This window comes from Paramisgurnus dabryanus, chromosome 11, assembly GCF_030506205.2.
Source record: "Paramisgurnus dabryanus chromosome 11, PD_genome_1.1, whole genome shotgun sequence".
Taxonomy (NCBI): Eukaryota; Metazoa; Chordata; class Actinopteri; order Cypriniformes; family Cobitidae; genus Paramisgurnus; species Paramisgurnus dabryanus.
This window is the reverse complement of record NC_133347.1, coordinates 24,365,746-24,388,857: the sequence shown is the minus strand read 5'-3', so window position 1 is coordinate 24,388,857 and position 23,112 is coordinate 24,365,746. Positions and strand designations below refer to the sequence as shown.

At 36.6% G+C, this 23,112-nt stretch overlaps 1 protein-coding gene across 1 annotated transcript in view; it reads left to right on the top strand.

The window, feature by feature from the left end:
- Positions 1-22,685, top strand: part of pcsk5b (proprotein convertase subtilisin/kexin type 5b) — a 74,993-nt gene extending 52,308 nt beyond the window's left edge. The window contains exons 21-37 of the mRNA XM_065247530.2: positions 5,006-5,108; positions 5,205-5,341; positions 7,309-7,509; positions 9,155-9,223; positions 12,668-12,710; positions 12,798-12,940; positions 13,293-13,493; positions 13,596-13,676; positions 16,002-16,197; positions 16,301-16,515; positions 16,608-16,844; positions 16,930-17,163; positions 17,384-17,561; positions 19,689-19,900; positions 20,569-20,663; positions 20,882-21,068; positions 21,328-22,685. Of these exons, the coding sequence (XP_065103602.1) occupies positions 5,006-5,108; positions 5,205-5,341; positions 7,309-7,509; positions 9,155-9,223; positions 12,668-12,710; positions 12,798-12,940; positions 13,293-13,493; positions 13,596-13,676; positions 16,002-16,197; positions 16,301-16,515; positions 16,608-16,844; positions 16,930-17,163; positions 17,384-17,561; positions 19,689-19,900; positions 20,569-20,663; positions 20,882-21,068; positions 21,328-21,743 (2,948 nt within the window). The 3' untranslated portion in view covers positions 21,744-22,685. The remainder of the gene's footprint in view (positions 1-5,005; positions 5,109-5,204; positions 5,342-7,308; positions 7,510-9,154; positions 9,224-12,667; positions 12,711-12,797; positions 12,941-13,292; positions 13,494-13,595; positions 13,677-16,001; positions 16,198-16,300; positions 16,516-16,607; positions 16,845-16,929; positions 17,164-17,383; positions 17,562-19,688; positions 19,901-20,568; positions 20,664-20,881; positions 21,069-21,327) is intronic.
- Positions 22,686-23,112: the final 427 nt, after the last annotated feature.

The window sequence follows — 23,112 nt, the reverse complement described above, 5'->3', positions numbered from 1 at the left end:
TCGCCATGTTTCTACAGTAGCCCTAAACGGACAAACCGCTTTACAGAGCGCGTTTCATCACCACGTTTCATCTACCGACGACGACGTGGTGGCTACCATACAGTATGTGTTTTGAAATTGAGGCGTGAGCCTTTGGTTGCAATTCGCTATCTCACCACTAGATGCCGCTAAAATGTACACACACCACCTTTAACAACGGTCTTTTGTTTTCCTCACTTTTATATGTCACTTTGGTTCAAATCGTCTACTGAATGCTTAATGTCCCTGTAAAGACTTTTCTTCCATATTGTAACGTATTTCCGAAATTGCGGGTGTAGCTTGTGTTTTCCACTGTGAATTGATTGGATACAGAAAAATGGCATTTCATTCAGAAATAGAATTGGCAGCAGACTGACAGTCGGAGGGGGCGGGGTTAACAGATGCTCCCGCCCTAGCTGACATCATCAGAGGGTGGAATTTTCATTAATGTTTCATTAATGATTAATGTTTATGAGGGCACAATAATTAAAAAAAATTAAATGACCCACACGTATAAATTGTTTATAATAAACACTGCTATATTCCATTAAAAAAATAAGAATTTTCAGTTTTGATTTCATGGGGACTTTAAATGTAGATGTAATGGTACAAAAACACTAGCAACTGCATAGCAACACCCTGGCAACCACACAGAAGATTTTTTAATTTCATTTAGCTAAAAAGGTCCACCACTACTCATTTTGTTTTATTTGGCTTTAACTAAAAAGTTTGTGGTGTTGAAATCTTGTTGTAAACTGGTGTGAGCTGAGCATGATTTCAACCTTGCGCCTTCACAAAAGGTCCTTTTTCTTTCGAGGAGAACAATTCAGTGTTCGACTGAGAAGATTTCAAGTCTTTGTGACGATAACGTTTAAAAGAGACAATATGTGTTTGCCTTTTGTTTCGACCTGTGACCGTTTCCTTCGGAGAGAACATTTTAGAATATTTGCTGCTTCCAAGAAACTATTGTGACTTACGCTGAGATAAATAACATGAACAAGCCATTACTATCACAATAACCATTTTACGTAAAATACCGTAGTGGTTCTTATAGTTTCGATTGCAATTAAAGATAGTTTTAATATTTTTTACTCTTTTAATAATACAGGCTCATAAATAGTATTGGCTACATGTTTCCATAAAAAAACAACATTTAACATCCACATAATCTTTCTGTTTGACAAAGGTCCTTTAGACTAAAAATGTAATAAAGAAATAGTTCTTTAAGGAACAAAAATGGCTTTTCTTCAGCATCTCTGCAAAGAATCCTTTTCGGCACCTTTTTAAGGTGGTACGACTTTGGCTTTGGACCGATATTTCATTTGGCTAATGATTGACAACTCAATTACGGTCATGCAGGGTCATATGGGCCATGTGATGTCTTGTGTGAATGTTTGGTTCAGGACTGTCACAATGAAATGAATGGAGGGCGTCCAAGCGTAAACCTGAGGTCATAAGTAGGGTCAGTTGGCCATAGACCTCCAGCTTGCTTTATGGTAAATCTCACAAATACACTGGTCAGTCCTGGGTCAAAGGTCAGCTTTATTCACAGTCCCATGACATCATTGTTAAGATCTTGGATAGGTTTGTGTCTATTCTGACAACTTGAAAGTTGTATTTAAACACTGAATGTGAGGCTTGATAAATAATGTTATGTTTTTGGGGGAAATAAAAATGTATACTAAAAAGCTACTTTGCTGAACATGATGAAATCACGTATAGTGGTTACACATGTTTTACTTACGTTTTCTTAACATAAAAATTTGCATGTTATGTCTACACAACCACAATAGTCAACATTTGGAGGACACCAAAGATTTCTTTTACATCTTTAAAAAGTCTTATGAAATGTCCCCTTTAAGCTACTTGACTGAGTCATGTTCTTTCAAAATTAAAACATGGAGTTAAGCCAAAGAGTTCATATTTGAAGTCAGTTTAAAATGATGCAATTGTGTTTGAAACAGAGGCAGCATCAATGGCGTTAAATAAAAAATAATTTGTTTAATAAAGTGAAGAGCATTACAAAATTATTTTTAATGTATATATTTATGGCATCTATGAAGAAATCTTTTAGAGACTTTTGAAGAGCGTGTTTCTACGGGACTGTTTATGCTTTGTATTAAAATGTGTTTTTGTCAATCGGATCACAAGTGGACGAGACACGTTCACGTTCTGACATTTTATCCGTCTCTCTTGTCCACTTTCAACCACTTTTGTCCTGATTTTTTGATGGGATGGTCTGTGGAGACTGTGGGCAAGTCCGTCTGCTTTCATTTAAACACAAGCGGGAGAAATGACGGGTTTAAATTGGCACTAACTAATATTATGTCATAGTCTGTTGCTTGTGTTGTAAATAAACATGCTGCACAGTGTTTTGTACGTGTATATGAAAGAGCTTTCTCTGAAATATCAGAGCAATTGATGAAATAAGCTTGTGCAACTTTTTAAGGTCAACAATTTAAATAAAAGACTTGTCAAATAAATCTTTGGTGTCCGCAGAGTACATATGTGAAGTTTTAGCTCAAAATACCATATAGATAATTTATTATATTTTATATTTATGTTAAAATCGCCACTATGTAGGTAAAAATTTAGGCAAAAATTTACCATATTTGGATGTGTCCTTTTAAATGCAAATATCTTTATCTCTGCACTAAATGGCAGTGCTGTGGTTGGATAGTGCAGATTAAGGGGCGGTATGATCCCCTTCTGACATCACAAGGGGAGCCAAATTTCAATGACCTATTTTTTCACATGTTTGTAGAGAATAGTTTACCAAAACTAAGGTAATGGGTTGTTCTGTTTCCCATTTTCTAGGTTGATAGAAGCACTGGGGACCCAAGTATAGCATATGTCTTCTTTAAACGCTCACAAAATGAAACAAAAGTAAAAGCTCTAGAGGACAGCTGCTTCAGTTTTATCAATAAAAGCCTAAAGATTGCGCTGAACACCCTGGGTTCATGCTAGAAGTCATGTCCAATGGAGAAACATTGTGCTCGGTACATCAGATTAGATCAAGAGGCAAAGAGTAGGTGGTGTTTTATGTGTCTACACCACAAAGCAATCCGGCCGAATGTGTTTTTGACCACCTCTGAATGTGGTCGAAAGTGGATGAGTTCAAAACTTTACACCCCGTTACACCTGTCTTTAGCGTCATCCACTTGTGATCTGATCGACCAAAATGCATTTTAATAAAATGGGTAAACAGCCTCTTTGTTAGCTCAATTGAAGATCACAAAAGTCGCCCTTTTTATAAATATTTAACTTTGTGCTTTTTGTAGACATGCTGATCATCATACAATTTTATCCTGCTTTCTTTGAGAGTGTTTTAATTTCTAAATCTGGCTTGCTCATGGTCTTTAAATCATCTACAATCATAAACGTCATCTGGCCAAACCTTCGTCCAGATGCCTTTCTCATTATCTCTTCTGTAGTTCTGAACACATGAACTCAGGTAAGCACTTTTGTTCCCTTTTGTGTTTTTCCATCTTTTCTACTTTTGGTTCTGAACCCAGTCTATACAGTCGGAAAAGTTGTTACACAATGCCATAGAGAAAACATTTTTGGATGTATTGTTCCAAAGAAATCCTTTAACATCCAAAAAACCTTTCTGTTTCACAAACAGTTATTTGTAGGGGAGAAATAAATACTATAGTAAGAGATACAAACCTTTACAAAAATGATTCTTCTGTTGCATCGCTGTTTAATTTTTTATTATTATTTTAACACACTTATATTTAGAGTGTACTGTGCCTTTCTAAATGTATACAATATACAGTACCTGTTATCAGTGCATTATTGTGCTGCATCTTGTCACTTCTCAGAGATTTTTGCCATTTTGATAGTGTTTTGATCATGTTAGATTACTTTATTCTGGCGGCAGGCGCTGCAGTCAGCGTGTAGAAAATTTATGGTTTAAAATGTGACACACGTTATATTAGTAGAGATTTCTAGATTCATCTTCTTGATACAACGCCAAAGTTCCCCAGAGTTCACGGGGGCGCGGAATCACACATGCTCACACATGAGGTAAAATTTGATACAAAATTCCGTTCCTCTAATAAGTTTATTTTCACCTATTTTTTTAATATCATTATTGAACATTAAAATCAATCACGTGGCTATAGCTTATGTCATTTTCGTTGTTTATATACTTTATGGATTTAAAATTACATAAATTTCATAGGATAATGCAGTTGTTGTGCGATTGCAAAATGCATTAATGACACAATTAAACAAGTCATTAAACAAAACGTAAATAAACAAAACATGCCGTTTCAGATGTAAATATAATGCCAAAATGTCATTATTCCGATTAAATACACTCTAAAAAAACAAACGGTGCTATATAGCACCAAAACAATTGCTTTGGATCGTAACGATAGAAGAACCATTTTAGTGCCATATAGCACCGGTGAAGAACCAGTGAAGCACCAGTGAAGCACCAGTAAAGCACCAGTGTAGAACCATATAGGGGCCATATAGCACCACATATGGTTCTACATAGCACTATATGGTTCTACACAGGTGCTTCACTGGTGCTTCACTGGTTCTTCACTGGTGCTATATGGCACTAAAAATGGTTCTTCTATCGTTACGATCCAAAGCAACTGTTTTGGTGCTATATAGCACCGTTTGTTTTTTAGAGTGTAGTATTTGATATAAAAGTTAGTCAACACTTTTATTTTGGAGGTTTTGAAGACAGGGGCGCTCAGAATGTTAGAAATGTAAGTGCCATGGAAAAGACTGAAAGCTCTATAATATTTCGTTTGATGTCTGTGTATGCACAAATTTCTGTGAGCTGTGCACACTGTGCCCCCTTAAAAAAAATTGGTGAATGACGCCCCTGCTTGCAATATGGCTACATAAATATCTAATCCGTACACAAAAAAATCTAACGGTGGTTCAATCAGGTATTTGATCTGAGTTAATTAATGTCTCTGTATTATGTCATCTTTATATGACTGATGTATTTCCTTTTTCTCAGGGGAGTATTTAAGCGGAGATCAGAAATGTGGCCTGTGTCACTCTACGTGTTACATGTGCACAGGACCAGAGAGTAAAGACTGCATCAGCTGTTCACTTAACAGGTGACACATACAGTAAACAGCTTGTTATTGACATCAGTGTGGTTGAATTAGTCTACTGTTGTGTTGCCAGAGGTTTGACTCTTTGATCTCTGGCAGGTTTTTTGATAATGGCTCCTGTGTGATCCAATGCGATCCTGGGAAGTACCAGAGGGATGAACAGTGTCATCTTTGCCATCACACATGCCTTGAGTGTAAAGATGAAGGACCAGACAAATGTACCCGCTGTGGCAAAGGTAACCTCAGTCATAAATTCTGTATACTTACTGGGAATTAATGAGTGGAGATTTTGTTTTTTGGGAGGTCATGGTGAACCTGATAATGGAAATTTTAAACTCCACAGCAATGCCATGGAAGAACCATTTGGTTCATAGAAGAACCATTCATATTCATAGAAGAGCCATTTCTTTCTTACATTTTTATAACCTAAAAACATTTTTCAATACAAAGAACCATATTTGCATGTTTAATGCTCTTTGTTGAATCATTCAGCCAAAAATGGTTCTTCTATGGCATCGTTTAGCACCTCTAGTTATATAATTGTGAAATTGTTTGAAGGGCACCAACAGTATTATGCCCATTTTTGTAAGATGTACTATAAGTCTCAGGTGTGCCCAGAATGTGTACAGCTGTAAAACCTAATAGTTAACTTTACTCAAACCATTTAAGTAAATCGGTTGCATTAGATCATTTAAGTTTTAAAACACATAAATTTAAGTACTGTGAACTTGAGTCATGTGGAATTATGCACCTACCTTTAAGTAGTGTGAATGTATGTGTTTTAAAACTAATGCAACCCGTTTACTTAAATGGTTTGAGTTGAGTTAACTTTTAGGTTTTACAGTGTATGTGAAGTTTCCACCCAAAATACCCCACAGATCATTTTATTACAGCATGTCCAAAATGCCCATATTTGAATGGGAGCAAAAACACACAGTTTAAATGTCTGTACCTTTAAATGCAAATGAGCTACTGCTCCTCACTGCCTTACAAACAGAGAGTGCTTAATACAGTCTGAGACAATAGTACATAGTGGACAGAGTAAAACCCGCTGAGGGTGGAAACTATGGTAATAGAGACAGAGCGCAGCGCGTCATAACCTGAAAACCACGCCCACCGGGGGGAAAACAATCCAACCGTCTCCATTGTCATTTCTGGCTTATAACAAAAACAGAATAATGCCTAAACGCTGCTGTATGACAATATGTACAGCTAACAAGCCAAAAAACCCAGTAATACGTTTTTATAAGCTGCCGAGCTATAAAAGCAAGCCTTTAAGGAGAAAAAAGTGGATCGCCGACTATGTTTCCCCCTTGTGGACGCAGTTCAACTAATATGAGTACTATGAAAAGTTGCCTGTTTCCACTTTTGTGTCTTTAAACGCTCGTTTTTTGAGGTCGACAGCTTATAAAAACTTATTTCTGGGTTTTTTGGCTTGTTGGCTGTATACCTTTTAGCTTTTAGGCATTATTCTGTTTTTAAGTTTTATCTGTAAATACATTTTTATAAGCTGTCGACCCCAAAAAACGAGCGTTTAAAGACACAAAAGTGGAAACAGGCAACTTTTCATAGTACTCATATTAGTAGAACTGCGTCCACTAGGGGGAAACATAGTCGGCGATCCACTTTTTTCTCCTTAAAGGCTTGGTTTTATAGCTCGACAGCTTATAAAAACTTATTACTGTTTTTTTTTTTGGCTTGTTAGCTGTACATATCGTCACACAGCAGCGTTTAGGCATTATTCTGTTTTTTGTTATAAGCCAGAAATGACAGTGCAAGATGAGAAGTTGTGGTTTAAAAATGCATATTTTTTATTTTTCTTGTTGAAAATGACAATCGTTTCACTATATATAACCTTTCTCTTCGTTTGGGATCCTTAAGTGCTTTGAAGCTGTGTCGAAACTGCAATATTTAAACTGTTAAGGTCCAATAAAGTCTATTAATTTGAGAAAAATCCTGAAATGTTTTCCTCAAAAAACTTAATTTCTTCTCGACTTGGAAGACATGGGGCTGAGTAAATTATCGGGATTTTATTTTTTATGAAAGAGGAATATTCCTTTAGGTCAAGCAATTCTGAAGTTTAAACGCTAGAGTATATTAACACCCCGAATGTTCAAACTAAATCTATCTTTGGATGTGGGAATCTTGTTTTCATTTTTATTGTTTTATTTCCCATTTGTCTGTCTTGTATGTTTTTGTCCAGATAAGTTTGGAGTGGAGCGGTACCTTTTTGAAGGGGAGTGTCTTGATAGCTGTCCAAAGGGTTATTACCATTCTTCATCAGGAACATGTGATCCATGCCCTCCAAACTGCACTGTGTGTATTTCTACAGACCACTGCCTTTACTGCGCCCCCTCCTACTACCACACAGATGGGAAATGTGTCAAACTCCAGTGTGGAGATGGTCAGTTGCGTTATACCTGATCTAAAATCTTCTAGCTTTGCTCAGCTCTTTCAACTTCATTTTACTGTTAGGGTTCTGGCTTTTTTATTTTGGTGTGAAGGAGTCCTTTTGAGAATTCTCTTGAAAGTCTTGTAGATGAAATGTAGGTCCGGTTGCAAAAAAATTATGTTTTTTTCAAAGTCGCACATTTGTAGAAAAGGCTACATAGCACGGGTCAAAATTATCGAGTTTTCTTATATGCCAAAAATCATTAGTAGGGGAGAGCGGGGCACAAAGCTTTTTGGTTTTGGCTCAATCATTCAACAAATATTTGAGTTTGATTAATTATATTTTTACACAAGCAACACACACATCTCTGCTACAAATGAACATTTGAAGTTTGTTTCTAGTACTTACCATTCTTAAACAATAACACCAAATGTGCAGAAGTGCAAACTTAACCCATAGGTGGGGTTAATGGTAACAGGCAGGGGGTTAGTTGTAACACTAGCTAAAAATTAAGTTTGCAGGCAAATATTTCAATTCTATTTTGTCTATATACTTGAAGTGGATATTGTTTATATATCTGTCTATAATAGACGGGTATCCACACTGTATTCATTCATCCAGCCCTTTTCTAACAATAGTTCAATTATAAATGGATACAAATGTCTAAATATGTGAGAAAATGCAGCACAATTATGACAAAACATTTTTTTATATGTGACCCAGTCTGTAATAACCATACTACAGTTTCAAAATCAAATTCTGATATAATGAGCATCAAAGTCTGGTTTTAGCCATTCATTTCATTACGATTTCAATCTTTGACGTGACCTTATTCAATCAATATTATTGATATGAACAAAAATAAATTTGACACACGATTTTTGATAAGACAGGCACATTTATTTTGTTGGCAGCCAGTTATCATTTGTGTGTAGCCTATTTAAAACAATGGCAAGAATTCCGCTAACGTTATAATTGTGATACAAATATGATAAAGATAGTATAATAATGCAACAAAAAATCACACAGGTATAGGCTTTATTTTTCTTTAAAATATTTGTTAAGTCTAAGTCTGCAGAGTTTCTAAGTCTAATGTTAGCAGTACATGATTTTTGAGCTTCAGCTCTCTTTCCAGAAGCTCTTGTGTGCTGGATCTCTTAAGCCTACATATCTGGAAATCAAACCTAGCGAATGATGTTTGGCTTCTCACGACACCCACTGCTGTTTATCTAATCTTCTTCACAAATTGTCTGTGATAGTCGAAGATGTAAAGCATATGAGGGAAGAGCTCGTCTGAATGATTCGAACTGAAATGGCATAAAACAGACAGTGGGGGAGAAATTCTTATCATTTGTGTCAGACGTGTATAAACGGATCCTCTGCTATGGCCTTCAGGGCTACCGCACACCGCCGTTCTCTACCTGTCACATCTGCATGTCTCTTTGTTCGATTTCTCCATCTTTTTTAAATGCACACACGCTTTCTTCCTCTTTTTGTACATGCTCATACAGGCATGTGATCTGGTTATTGTGTGCGATGCGTGGCATATTTTCTTTCTCTGTGTTGGCAACAGTATCTATATACATTTGATCTTTTTCTCTTCTGAGTATGACAGTACTGAAGTTAATCTCGGCGTAATGCTCTGCTTCCTGCACAGGTGATCCAGTCGACCCGGATGAAGAAGACTGTGTTACATGCGAGGAGGGCTGTGAGAAATGTCTCAGTGGTCAGTATATCATTATATGGATATCATTAGCTGCCGTGCAAGTCACTTCAACTTTAAATTGGGACTAAATTTAAACTTTTAAAAAAGTTGCTACACTTAAAAATTAAATGCATCTAAATAATTTGATACAGCAAGCATTCAAGGTTGGATTATAATCAGGCACACTTTTTTGGAGGGGCCACCTCAAGTGAGAGACCCTCATCTTGCTTTAAAGTCTTTTAACACGTTTGTCAGATTCTGTTATCCAAAGCAACTTACAGTGCATTCAAACTGTAAGTCTTATCAGCATGTTTGTTCTCTGGCAATCAAACCCATTGTGTCTGAAGTTAGTCGTAAGAAGTTACTGTACATCTGTATTAAACAACTTAAATATTTGCCGGGGCCCAAGTGACCTGAGAAACACACAGTCATCTTTTTTTGAGGAACACATTTGGAGATATTTTAGTAAATGTCTTTGTTTTTCCAAGTTTTTGAACGGTAAAAAACAGGGATCAACTTCTGACTTTAAACCTCAAAAAGGTGCATTCATCCCTCACAGAGGTAATCCACACGGCTCCAAGGGGTTAATAAAGGTCTCGCGGGTGATATTATTAGAAAATATCCAGATTTCAAACTTTATAAACTATAATAACTAAATTCTGGTAACAATACCATCTTGGACTCACAAGAGAGTTTAACGTAGTGAGCGTTCGTTGTCATGGATACACTGTGCAGTGAAGCTAGTTATTATAGTTTATAAAGTTTAAAATATGGATATTTTCTTTAAAATCGCATCAATTACCTGCAGAAAACCATTATTAACCCATTGGAGCCATGTGGATTACTTCTGTGAAAGATGAATGCACTTTTTTGGGGGTTTTAAAGTCAGAAGTTGTTCTTTGATCCCCATTTTCTACCATTATAAAGCTTGGATAAGCAAGGACATTAAAATAACTCCAAATGTGCTCGTCTGAAAGATGATAGAAATGTGTATCTCGGATTGCTTAGGGGTGAGTAGTGTAAATCATGGGTTAATTTTGATATTTGGCTGGAGTATCCCTTTATAGATTTTAGTATACAAAATCCAGTATACTGCCTACCAATGTGACGTTTAAGGGCATCAAAGACACAGATAGGACAAAAAATATTACACTTGTCTTTGAAAATGTTGTTTAGCTCACTAAGAAGTCAGATGATCAAAGCGCTAGAATTACAGATAGTGTCTTAACATCAGCCCGCTGCTGTACGGCCTATTTCAATCTGATGAAAAGATAAAGTAGAAGAAAGAAATTTAGCATCTTTCCTTTAAAAAAAAGATTAGATAGGAGAGCAAAAAAGAGGTGCACACAAAACACAAAATCTGATTTAATAATAAGAACTCCATTTTAAAAGTGATATTCAAAGCTGAAAGTGCAGATGTTGCCCACCCGTGCCACAAATTTACACTTTAGTGTAAGTCTAAAAAAGTATCTTTACTTATGTCTATACAGCTTATTTAGATACGCAATGTGAGTACCAAAGGTTTTCGCTTCAGGACCACAAATTTTGGTACTTTATAATCCGAGAAGCCTAAAGAGAATAAAGGGTGAGCACTTTATAAACGACCAAAAAGATGAATGTGTCATTTTTCAATTAAACATTATTACACGGCTAATTGGAATGCTTGACTCTGATTGGCCAGTCGTAACATTTGCAAGTTTGTTATTACAACCGCTTAAAACTAACATACTGTAAATCATTTTGACAGGTACAGTTTAATAGTAAACAAAATTAAATATAAACATTTTAATAACATATATGACATTATATTTACAAACGGGATAATGTATAGGCAGCAGGTTGTTATTGCGAAATAAGCCCCTTTAGCGTGATCAGGGTTCCCACAGGTCATTGAAAGTTTGTGAATCTGGGGAAAATAAGACCCTGGGAAGTTTTTGAAAATGTACATACATAGATACAGGTCATTGAAAGTGCTTTAATCTATTTTATGCAAGCCGTTTTCTGGAAAAAAATCCATATTATTCCCTGTGTAGTGTAGGATAATATCATAAACATTCTAGACTTTTCAGCACACGTGCTAAACTGTTCACTTTAAATGCTTATATCTTCTGTATGAGAATGTTGAATGTTGTGTTTGACAAATGAAAATGTTTTGGGTTCTGTATGTAACTGTTGTTCCCTGAGAGGGGAACGAGATGCTGCGTCTCCCTTGCCATACTTCCGGCGTCCCTGTAACGCCGTCTTTGGCAATATTTTAGATGGCGATATACTTTTTGGCTCCCGCGTCACCCTGTCTTTGTCGTTAAGCCTCACCATTGGTTGAATATGATATACACATTCAGACGCACTTCAGACCCCTGGAGGCGTCCCCAAAGTGTCACCGCAGTGACGCAGCGTGAGTTCCCTCGAAAGGGAACTGTAACAATTTATCTTAAAAGGTAACACGATGTAACCTTGCTCTCACTTGAAATGTGTCCCCACATTTAGTCCTTGAATTTGAGGGTATTGGACCTGGAAATTCCTTGAAAGGTCCTTGAATTTGAAGTTAACTAGGTGAGGAAACCCTGTGTGATACACCAAGACCTTCCACTTCGCGTCTGGTCCTGATCACACCGTAGGGGGTTTATTTCTGTGATAACAACTGGCTGCCTATACATTATCCATTACCTTATAACCTTTAGTAACCCTGGGCTTCACTACTAAACTCTCAGATGCTCCTCATAGCTTTCCAATGGTCCGTGTTGTAATATACAGCAGTGTCGCCCTCTGCTGGTCATTATAATACTGACTGTCATATAATGATGTAATAATGTTAAAGCTATAATAGTAAAGTAAACTCTGTTGATAATGAATAATTTAAAAGATCTCTGATAATTTGCCTGTAATGAAGTAGATCAAAACTATAAATAAAAAAATTTTCTTTCTTACTCTAAAACTTAGTTAACTATGTTGCCGTACTTTCTAAAAAGTTTCTTGCTGAAATATTTTCCATGTATTATGCTATTGTTATTTATTATGACATCTAGGGGCCGTTTCCCGGACAGGGATTAGACTAGTCCTAGACTAAAATAAATGTCTGAGCTGTCCAATCTGAAAACAACTTACACTGACATATCTTAAAATACATCAGTGCCCTTTGTTTTGCCTCAGAATGCACACAAGTAACGTTTTTAGCAAGGCATGTTTGTTAAAACTAGTTATATTTCCTAATTACACTAAGGCCTAGTCCTCTGTCCGGGAAACCGCTGCCTAGGGTTCTGTCTAAACATTTTTTGGGACTTTAAAGGCTCAGATTGGGTCAGATATGAAGGTAAATTTAAACAGTTTTTCCATCATAGATTAAAACAGTGTTGTAAAATGTTAAATAGCATTTTCAGTCTTCCTTTCACTTACTGATTTCTGCAGTTGCTGAATCTTATTCTTATTCTGTTAAAAGATAATTAAAAGCATGACTTTTCCCCTCAGTGAATCCAGAGCACTGCATGTCTTGTTTGCCGGACTATTACCAGTAAGTCTGACTATTATGTTTATGGCTTTGACATAATTAGCTATAATATGTTTGATATATTTATCAATGTTTCATGTTTTTCTGCAGGCTGGGATCAAGTTGTCGGAAGATGTGTCCTGCGGGAACATTTGAGGACAAGTTTTCAATGAGATGTGCCCGATGTGATGGTCACTGTGTGAACTGTGATGACACCGAGTGTTACCTGTGTGATGACGGCTTCTTACTGTCAGGTGAGATATGTGTTAATGCCAGCAAATCTGTTATTGTACTTTTTAGTTACAGATACAAAGATACTAGTAACATGACCCAACATCTATAAGAAAAATCGTCGGGAGCAGCTGGGGTTAGGTGTCTTGCTCAAGGACACCTCGACCCTTGGTCAGGTGTAACCAGGGATTGAACCACCAACCTTCCGGTTTGTAGACAACCTACATGAACCACTCAACCACTGTCGCCCCAAATAAAGCACTTTCCCATGTGACAACTAGCCCCAGTGTTTCAAATAACTTATCTTGCAGCAGTAATCTGATCCCTTATCTGTACACATATGGAGTTTCTTACTGGTTTGCTGTTCACCTGCAGATGGCACCTGTGTAGAAACATGTCTGGAGGGTTTCTATGGCGACATAAAACAGGAGTGCGAGCCGTGTCACAGCATGTGCCGTTCGTGCAGTGGTCCAAGTCATGATGACTGCGATTCATGTGAAGATAATGTGAGTCTGAAGGACGGCCAATGTATCGACAAGAGCAAAATCACATGTTCTGATGGATTCTTTCCTAATGGTAACACATATATTTCATAATTAACACATTCATTAAATTATTTATTATACTCACAAAAGTATATAAAATAAAATATAAAATATCATATTTTATCTTTTGAAGAAGATGAGTGTGAACAGTGTCACTCCAGCTGTAAGTCCTGTTTAGGGCCGGAGGAAGATCAGTGTGATTCCTGTCATGAAGGTAAATCCAGTGCACATAATTCTTAGCACAGACATATTGAAAACAATATGCATATACTTTAAATATATACACTACCGGTCAAAGGTTTTGGAACACTCATTCTTTATTTATACATTTTCTACATTGCGTAATAATAATAAACTCATCCAAACTATGGCATAACACAAATGTAAATGTGGGAATTGTGTTGGTGATTAAAAGCATCCAAACTTTGTTTTATTTTATTATCTGACATGCAGTCACCCTTTGCCTAGAAATTGCAAGACCGTACTCGTGTCGGTTTATCCAAAAGGTTCTCGAAGTTTCTCCTTAGATTGAATTTGAAAGAATATTGAAAGGGGTTCACACATTTAATCTGGTCAATATATATATATAAGATATATATGTTCAATTTCTCATTAATGCAATTATCTAATCAACCAATCACATGGCAGTTGCTACAATGCATTTAGGGGTGTGGTCCTGGTCCAGACAATCTCCTGAACTCCAAACTGAATGTCAGAATGGGAAAGAAAGGTGATTTAAGCAATTTTGAGCATGGCATGGTTGTTGGTGCCAGACGGGCCGGTCTGAGTATTTCACAATCTGCTCAGTAACTGGGATTTTCACGCATAACCATTTCTAGTGTTTACAAAGAATGGTGTGAAAAGGGAAAAACATCCAGTATGCGGCAGTCCTGTGGGTAAAAATGCCTTGTTGATGTTAGAGGTCAGAGGAGAATGAGCCGACTCATTCAAGCTGATAGAAGAGCAACTTTGACTGAAATAACCACTCGTTACAACCGAGGTATGCAGCAAAGCATTTGTGAAGCCACAACACCCGCAACCTTGAGGCGGATGGACTACAACAGCAGAAGACCCCACCGGGTACCACTCATCTCCACTACAAATAGGAAAAAGAGGCTATAATTTGCACAAGCTCACCAAAATTGGACAGTTGAAGATTGGAAAAATGTTGCCTGGTCTGATGAGTCTCGATTTCTGTTGAGACATTCAGATGATAGAGTCAGAATTTACGGTTAACAGAATGAGAACATGGATCCATCATGCCTTGTTACCACTGTGCAGGCTGGTGGTGGTGGTGTAAAGGTGTGGGGGATGTTTTCTTGGCACACTTTAGGCCCATTAGTGCCAATTGGGCATCGTTTAAATGCCACGGCCTACCTGAGCATTGTTTCTGACCATGTCCATCCCTTTATGACCACCATGTACTCATCCTCTGATGGCTACTTCCAGCAGGATAATGCACCATGTCACAAAGCTTGAATCATTTCAAATTTATTTCTTGAACATGACAATGAGTTCACTGTACTAAAATGGCCCCCACAGTCACCAGATCTCAACCCAATAGAGCATCTTTGGGATGTGGTGGAACAGGAGCTTCGTGCCCTGGATGTGAATCCCACAAATCTCCATCAACTGCAAGATGCTATCCTATCAATATGGGCCAACATTTCTAGCACCTCGTTGAATCAATGCCACGTAGAATTAAAGCAGTTCTGAAGGCGAAAGGGGGTCAAACACAGTATTAGAATGGTGTTCCTAATAATCCTTTAGGTGAGTGTATATATATATATATATATATATATATATATATATATATATATATATAAATATATATAGTTTTCTAATAACAGAAATTAATCTGTTTGACACAGGTATATTTTTGTCTACAAAAGAAATGTCAAGCATTTAACCATAAACCCTCGGATTAAATGATTTTTAAGATCATAGTAAACATTTCAGTCAAGTGTTTCAAAACTTTTGACCTGTAGTGTATATACTGTGCAAAAGTCTTAGACCACCATGCAACCATTAGTTTTGTTGTTTTTGCAATGTTATAGTGATCATATATAATTATTTCTCAGTCTCTTTATTAGAATACAACCAGAAAATACAGGAACTGTGTATGTAGTATTAAAAACAGTATAAAAATATAAGCTGAAGTGTCAAGTATTTAGGGTAAACTCCCCTTCCACTTGAGTAATAGCAGGAAACTGCAGGATCTCTTAAACCTAAATAAAATTAAATCCTACTTTCAAAGAAGTTAGTCTTTTTACTTCATTCTGCTCAAAAAAGCTGTGTTTCGTGCCAAGAGAGGTCACACTAAATACTGACTGATGCCTGAAGAAGACATTTAATTCTGAAAATGGTTTTGTTTTTAATTTTGTGTACATATATCCTGTATTTTTTGTTTGTCTCTTAAAAAAGAGTGAAAACTTTGCCAAAACAACAAAGCTGGTGATGGTGGCCTAAGACTTTTGCACAATACTGTGTATATATTTATGAAATCTATGTGTGCATATGTTTGTGCTTCCGTTCACAGGAATATTTCTTACAAGGGGCCAGACGTGCGTGTCTGATTGTCCGGCCGGGACTCATGGGAACCGGACGAGCGGCCGCTGTGAAGATTGTTCAGCGGGCTGTGTGGTGTGTCAGGATGCTCATCAGTGTTTGAAATGCAAAGCTAAATCCAGTCAGCTCTATCTGCAGGATGGCAAATGTGTCGCCGAGTGTACAAGGTTCAGTTTTTTCACACGCCAGAATGCATGGACATTCCCAGACACATTAATACCCATATATCTGATTATTCACACAGACTGATATATCTGTGGTGTCTTACAGGGGTTACCCAGAGGATGATGCGTGTCAAAGTTGCGCCACAGGTTGTGCTTCTTGTGAGGGGGAAGCCCATAACTGTCTGAGCTGCGATGAAGACTACCTGCGTTTTAAACACACCTGTGTGCAACACTGTCCTGATAGGCACTTTGTTAAGGATGGAGTGTGTGAGCGCTGTCCTGCGCACTGTACCCAGTGTGACCAAACTCAGAAATGCAGCGGTGAGGATTTCAGCTTTATTAATAATGATCCTAAACTTTAGTATATAATGGACATGGTTTGTGTTTCACGGTCTGTCCTGCTGGTGTGTCAGAATGTGCAGAGTATTACTTCCTGCATGAGGACGGCTGTCATGATGACTGTCCTGAGGGTTTCTTTACAAACGTCCAGCAGAAGCGATGCGAGCGCTGTCACAGTGACTGTTCAACGTGTGATGGACCAGATCCAGATGACTGCATCTCATGCAAGAGTTCACGGGCCGCACGTTACAACGGGAATTGCTTAAACAAATGCCCGTCAGATACGTACCTGGACGAAACCCAGTGTCGAGGTCTGATTTATAATCGTTTGCTTTTCGGAAGTCTGACGTTTTTGTGCAAGTGTATTAGTACTAAACTAACCCATGTTTATGTTAGACTGTGACAGGTCCTGCTTGACGTGTTCTGGGCCCGGTCCGTCCTCGTGCCTGACCTGCAGGACTGACATGAGGAAAGATGTTAACGGTCACTGTGAGTTTTTCAGCGACTGCTCTCCACACACGTTCACGGATAAGAACGGGAAGTGCCGGCCGTGCCACCTCAGCTGCCTCCAGTGTTCCGGTGCAGGCAAAGAGAAATGCATCACCTGCAACCCCAAACACTTTCTGTTAAGTAAGAACCAGCACCAATTAACATGATGATACACACTGTGCAATGATAAACATGTAACCTTTCTATTATTGACCATAAATAACATTTTATAGACTTCACAAATAGCTAGCTGTACAATTGCAAAGTTACTATAAAATGTGTTGAATAACACTCACTGTAGCCTACTATTAGAATAATAAATATTATATAAATGTTAAATAATATCATTTGTGTGTATCAGATCAGACGTGTGTCTCCACGTGTCCTGGTGGTTACCATGGTGATGAGGAGAGGCACGAGTGTGTTCCATGTCATAAGAACTGTGCATCATGTAGTGGTCATCACAGTAATGAGTGTCTAACATGTAAACAAGGCCTGTTGCTGCACGGACACAGCTGCGTTTCCATTTGTCCGCACAGGTATCACAGTTCATACTTATTGTATTTTTTATTTTGTAGTTTAGTTTTTAATACACATTAATATCTGATTTGTGTTAGGTTTGTTTCCAAAGACTTATATTTGTTAGATTCTGCAGTCATAATGAAAAGCATTAATCCCACTTCACCTCTAGAGGGCAGCATATGCATCAAAAGCAGTATCTGTTGACACAAGAGTCAGGATCAATTTAGGTTTTATTATTGTTTTAGTTTCAGGATTGTTTTGGGATTAAAGACTTCTAGAAGGCCAAACACTTTTTGACATGACCAGCTACAAGTACCATAGTGCTCCTTGCGTCTCAGTCTCTTTTACTGGCTTAAAGGGATAGTTCAGCCAAAAATGAAAATTCAGTCTTCATTTACTGATAAACAAAGTGTCTTTGTTTTGATGAACACAAATGAAAATATTTTTGTGAACAAACCGTTCATGAGCTGCATTCACTACCACTGTATTTTTTCCCTACTATGGAAGTGAACGGGGCTCATGATCGGTTTGATTACAAACATTCCTCAAAATATTTTCATTTGTGTTCATCAAAACAAAGACACTCATACAGGTTTGTAACAACACAAGAGTGAGTTAATTATGACAGAATTAAAAACAAAATATCTAGCTTTTTAGAGCTGTGCATTATACATAAGAGGTAAGAATCCAAATACAAAATAATTAATAAAATAATATTTGATAAATTATGTTAAAATGGCCAATATAAATGGGTAAATCAATATGTTTAAAATTCAAGTCATGCTAAAACTTTATTATATTTAGTAAATAATTGGTCTACTTTTCTACAACACAAATTACTAATAATATATTTAGTATATGAATATTTTCCATTTTAATTTCTGACCACAAGAAATATGTAAATGCATTTCTTTATTTGGCACCCAGGTGAATAAGTACACTAAAACACACTTTAAGTATACTTATTAAATGTACTGTTTTCATTCAGTAATTTTGTACTTAAGGTTTAGTTCACCCAAAAATGAAAATTCTCTCTAATCATTTTCTCATCCTCATGTTGTTGTAAACCTGTTTTAGTTTCTTTATTCTGTTGAAAACAAAAGAATATATTTTGATAAATCGTATAGCACACAGTTGACGATACCCATTCGCTTCTATAGTAGGAAAAACAATAGTACGGAAGTGAATGGGGCTCAGAAATGGTTTGGTTACAAAATCTCAAACTATCTTCATTTGTGTTTATCAAAACAAAGAAATTTATACAGGTTTGTAACAACATGAAGGTGAGTAAATGATGACAGAATATTCATTTTTTTTGGGGGGTACTGTCCCTTTAAGACTTTAATAACATTTGTACAGTTTAATAATGAATGATAAAGACACTAAATGTGCAATCAGTTATTAACAATGGTCAAATGTGACCAAAACTCCTTCTATTTCATTATTAAAGGGGACATTTCATAAGACTTTTTTAAGAGGTAAAATAAATCTTCGGTGTCCCCAGAGTACATATGTAAAGTTTTAGCTTAAAATACCATATAGATAATTTATTGTAGCATGTCAAAATTCCACTTTTATAGGTCTTTGTGTTTGTGTTCGTGTCCTTTAAAATACAAATGAGTTGATCTCTGCACTAAATGGCAGTGCTGTGGTTGGATGGTGCAGATTAAGGGGTGGTATTTTCCCCTTCTGACATCACAAGGGGAGCTACTTTTCAATTACGTATTTTTTTCACATGCTTGCAGAGAATGGATTACCAAAATTAAGTTACTGGGTTGATCTTTTTCACATTTTCTACAAGCACTTGGGATGCATTTATAGCACTTAAACATGGAAAAGTCTGATTTTCATGTTATGTCCCCTTTAATGTGTCCGGGCCTTCTGTTGCGTTTTTGTTCATTTTAATCTTTTTAGTCTTTGTACCTCATTTTGGACTTTTTTTGAAAGGCACTGGGATATTTTTGGTAATTTTTCAGTTTGTAATACATTAAGAAACAACATGTCAGAGCTTGGTGTCTCAAGATTCCACTTATTTATTATAAAACAATTGTGCATTGTGTTACATAACAACATCTTACGCTCTATAACCTACAAATACATATATGCTATCCATTACCCACATACCTATGTATTTTCTTCCTCAGTTACTTTGTAAACAGCAGCAGTGGAGCTTGTCAAGCGTGTGATCATACGTGTGAGGACTGTTCTGGAAGCAGTGGTTTCTGTCTCAGCTGTAGAGATGGATTCTTTCTCATGAGAAAATCCGGACTTTGTCTGCATACATGCCCATTACATTACTTCCCTGACACTGACAGAAAGTGCACACATTGCCACCCTACCTGTAAAACATGCAATGGTAAGTGTCACATGCAAAGACCCAAAGTTAGTTTTCATTGTTTTGCAGTGATGTTTGTCTGTAAAACCCTTTTATGATAAACATACGGCAAAAAAGATATTTCTCTAGCCAAAAATTTGTTTTAAGTATATGCTAATTATTTTGAAAGTGAAGCTTAAATAAATATATTTACATTTTATTTGACACTATATTTCACAAATACATTTCTAATTTAATCCATACAGCAAAGGATATATTTGTCCTTGCCAAAATATAAAATTTTAAAAAGTATATTTTTTCGGATGAATATATACTTAATTTGAACCTTTTCGAAATCTTATATGTTTACAGATTTGTAACATAAACAAAGTTTTTCTTCCAATGCCATGTGAATATAAATTCTTTAAAATATATTTATTTTTGTAAACAAATATATTGTTTGGTCATTTTTTTATATTTTTAAATATTTTTAAAATTATGTTTGTTTTTGCCGTAAGCTGAAACACAAATGCATTTTCTAAAAATGCATCATTACAGTGATGTCAGATCCTTTGATTATCTTTAAGACCTATATTTTATATAACAATATCTTATGTTTTAGTATTACACATACAACTATAATAAAGATACGTTCACATGTCATTATATAACAGCACATGTATGGTGTTTTGTGTTTGATGTGTAAACAGAATCAGGAGCCGTCTTCTGTACATCATGTTATGAAGGTTACAAAATGTTTGCAGGAATCTGCACGTCTCAATGTCTAAGTGGACAATATTTAACGGTAATGCCTTCCTATACGTAATGAACTTATCAGGGCTCTGATGTTGTTATTTACCTTTATTGTGAAGTTTTAGTTTGGTCCCAAATTAAAGTTCAGAAAGTTTTTTGACATTTTCAGTCATTTAAACTTAACTTTCACAGCATAAAAGCTGTTGTGCTCAGTTAGCTTGAATCATATATACATCACATGCTTTATAACACTCATTATGTTTATCACAGAATGACACATGTGTAGCTTGTGACCAATCCTGTACTGAATGTAAGGGCCCCGGGCCCTACAACTGCACCCGGTGCCCAGCTCTACAGCGCCTCACAGAGGACGGGCGTTGTCTTTCTTGCTGTGGAGAAAACACATTTAGACATTCAAGGTTTCCCTGGGAATGCTGTGTGTGCGACGAACTGGACGGTACAACCCTTTAAATACAAAAAGTCTTTATAGATTGTGTTTATATAAATTTTTGTGAAAGTAACATAGCTGTCCATTACAGAAGCTGACAATAATTCTGACTCTGATGAAAAATAATGCATCTATGATTACAAAAATACAGGAAATTTAAATAAATGAATTCTGAAATGCGCCATAGAAATAAAATAAAAAATGTCCTGTAGTTATGTAGTATATGCATGTGGTCCCTAAATGTGACCTTTAACCTCTCTTTTCACAGATGAATGCATTGTGGGACTGAACCACGACTTTTTCAGCAAAGAGCCACTGCCTTCAGTTCGTACTGGCCTTGTTGTTTTCACAGTTATATTTGTGCTGGTGAGCTTGTGGTTCGCCATGTTTTACTTCCTGCATTTTCGACGGAGGATCACCTCAAAACCCGTCCTCAAAACAAACGGCTACGCCAAAATCCCTGATGGTCCCTTTACTTCCGCGTCCCTCAAGGACAGCATACACCCCGAGTACCGTGATAAGGATCAAGGTGAAGAGGACGATGAGGATGAGGAAGATGACATTGTTTACATGGGAAGGGATGGGATTGTGTATCGGAAATTCAAATACAGCATGTTGGAGGAGGAGGAGCCGGATGAGGAGGCGGAGTATGAGTATGATGATGAGATGTGCACATTTAAATAAAACGTAATTGCGCTGAAGGCATGTTTATTTTCTTTGTGCGTATCATTGTCTTATTTATTACAAATGAATAGAAGGAATTGTGAGGAAAGTGAGGAATACATTTTACCAACCACCAACTTTAGAGTCAACATGAAATGTAGTTCGTACATTTTAGTATTTCCATGAAAAATGAGATGCCTGTATGTGTGAATACAGTCTTGATATGTAAAGAAAATGTAAATGTTTCAATGTCATAAGCATTCATATGTCACTCAATCTGTGAAAAGACAGCTAAAGTTATTTTTTTTGTGATTTTTGTTTTACAGAAAATCCTCTCAGGTACATTTTGTAAAAATATAATCTTAATATCTTTAATATTGATTGTGTAAAATCATGTCAAAGATTAGATTGAGACTTCAGCCTAGATTTCACAGACAAGAGTCACATTATTGTAAAAGGCCTTGGTCCTGTAAATGATTTAAACACTGTACAGATGACATTATGAACTTCTTTTTTTAAATAAATTAAGCATGTATTAAATGGAGGGCCTAATAAATCAGAGTGTCAATATCTCTGTGAAGAAGTTGCAGATGTTTTGCATTAGATAAGTTGATCAAATGACCACAGTGCTGATAACATCATGTGATAGTAGTAAGGGTCGGCCACACACAGTCAAAAAATATTAAACCAACAGTGTGTCTCAATTCGTTCCCTAGCTCCCGAGGTCGTGAATCAGTATATCGTGTACACAGGTTCGGGCACTGGTAAGGACCCTAGCTCACTTCACATTGGGACAATGTTCACTTATTTTTCTGTCACGTGGCTGCTTAAGCACGTTGTAATCACTCACAGCTGTTACTCATCAACAACCGGCAAAACCAACATCTCTCTGACTTAATTTTAAAAACAGTACATTGTGAAAAATGCTGTCATTATTCTCTTACATATCTGTGCATAAAATTGGAGGCATATAATTTAATTTTTAAATGTAATAAATATATTTACAATTTTAAATAAATATTATTATTTTAAATATTGAGTAGATTGTGGTTCCTTACTGTGTAGCAATGTGTGTTTATATTTACAACTAAAACAAACGTTTGTCTTTATAAAAGTTCTGTAACATTTCATAAAGTTTATTGAGTTGGATCACGTGATGTTCGGTTGGCGAGCTTCAGAAAAGGTCACGTGCTTTCCGGTTAGGAAACATAGGGACCATCGATGCTCACTGGTTTTTGTGTTGCATTGTGAGAATTTTTAGGGAACGAACGTTCCAGTGCACTGAACGGATTTTGCGATTGAGACAGCCCTTAAAATGGCCGACTCCCTGATCAGTGCCCTGACTACTGAACAAGGGAGCTGATTGAGACACACGGCAAGTCATGATATG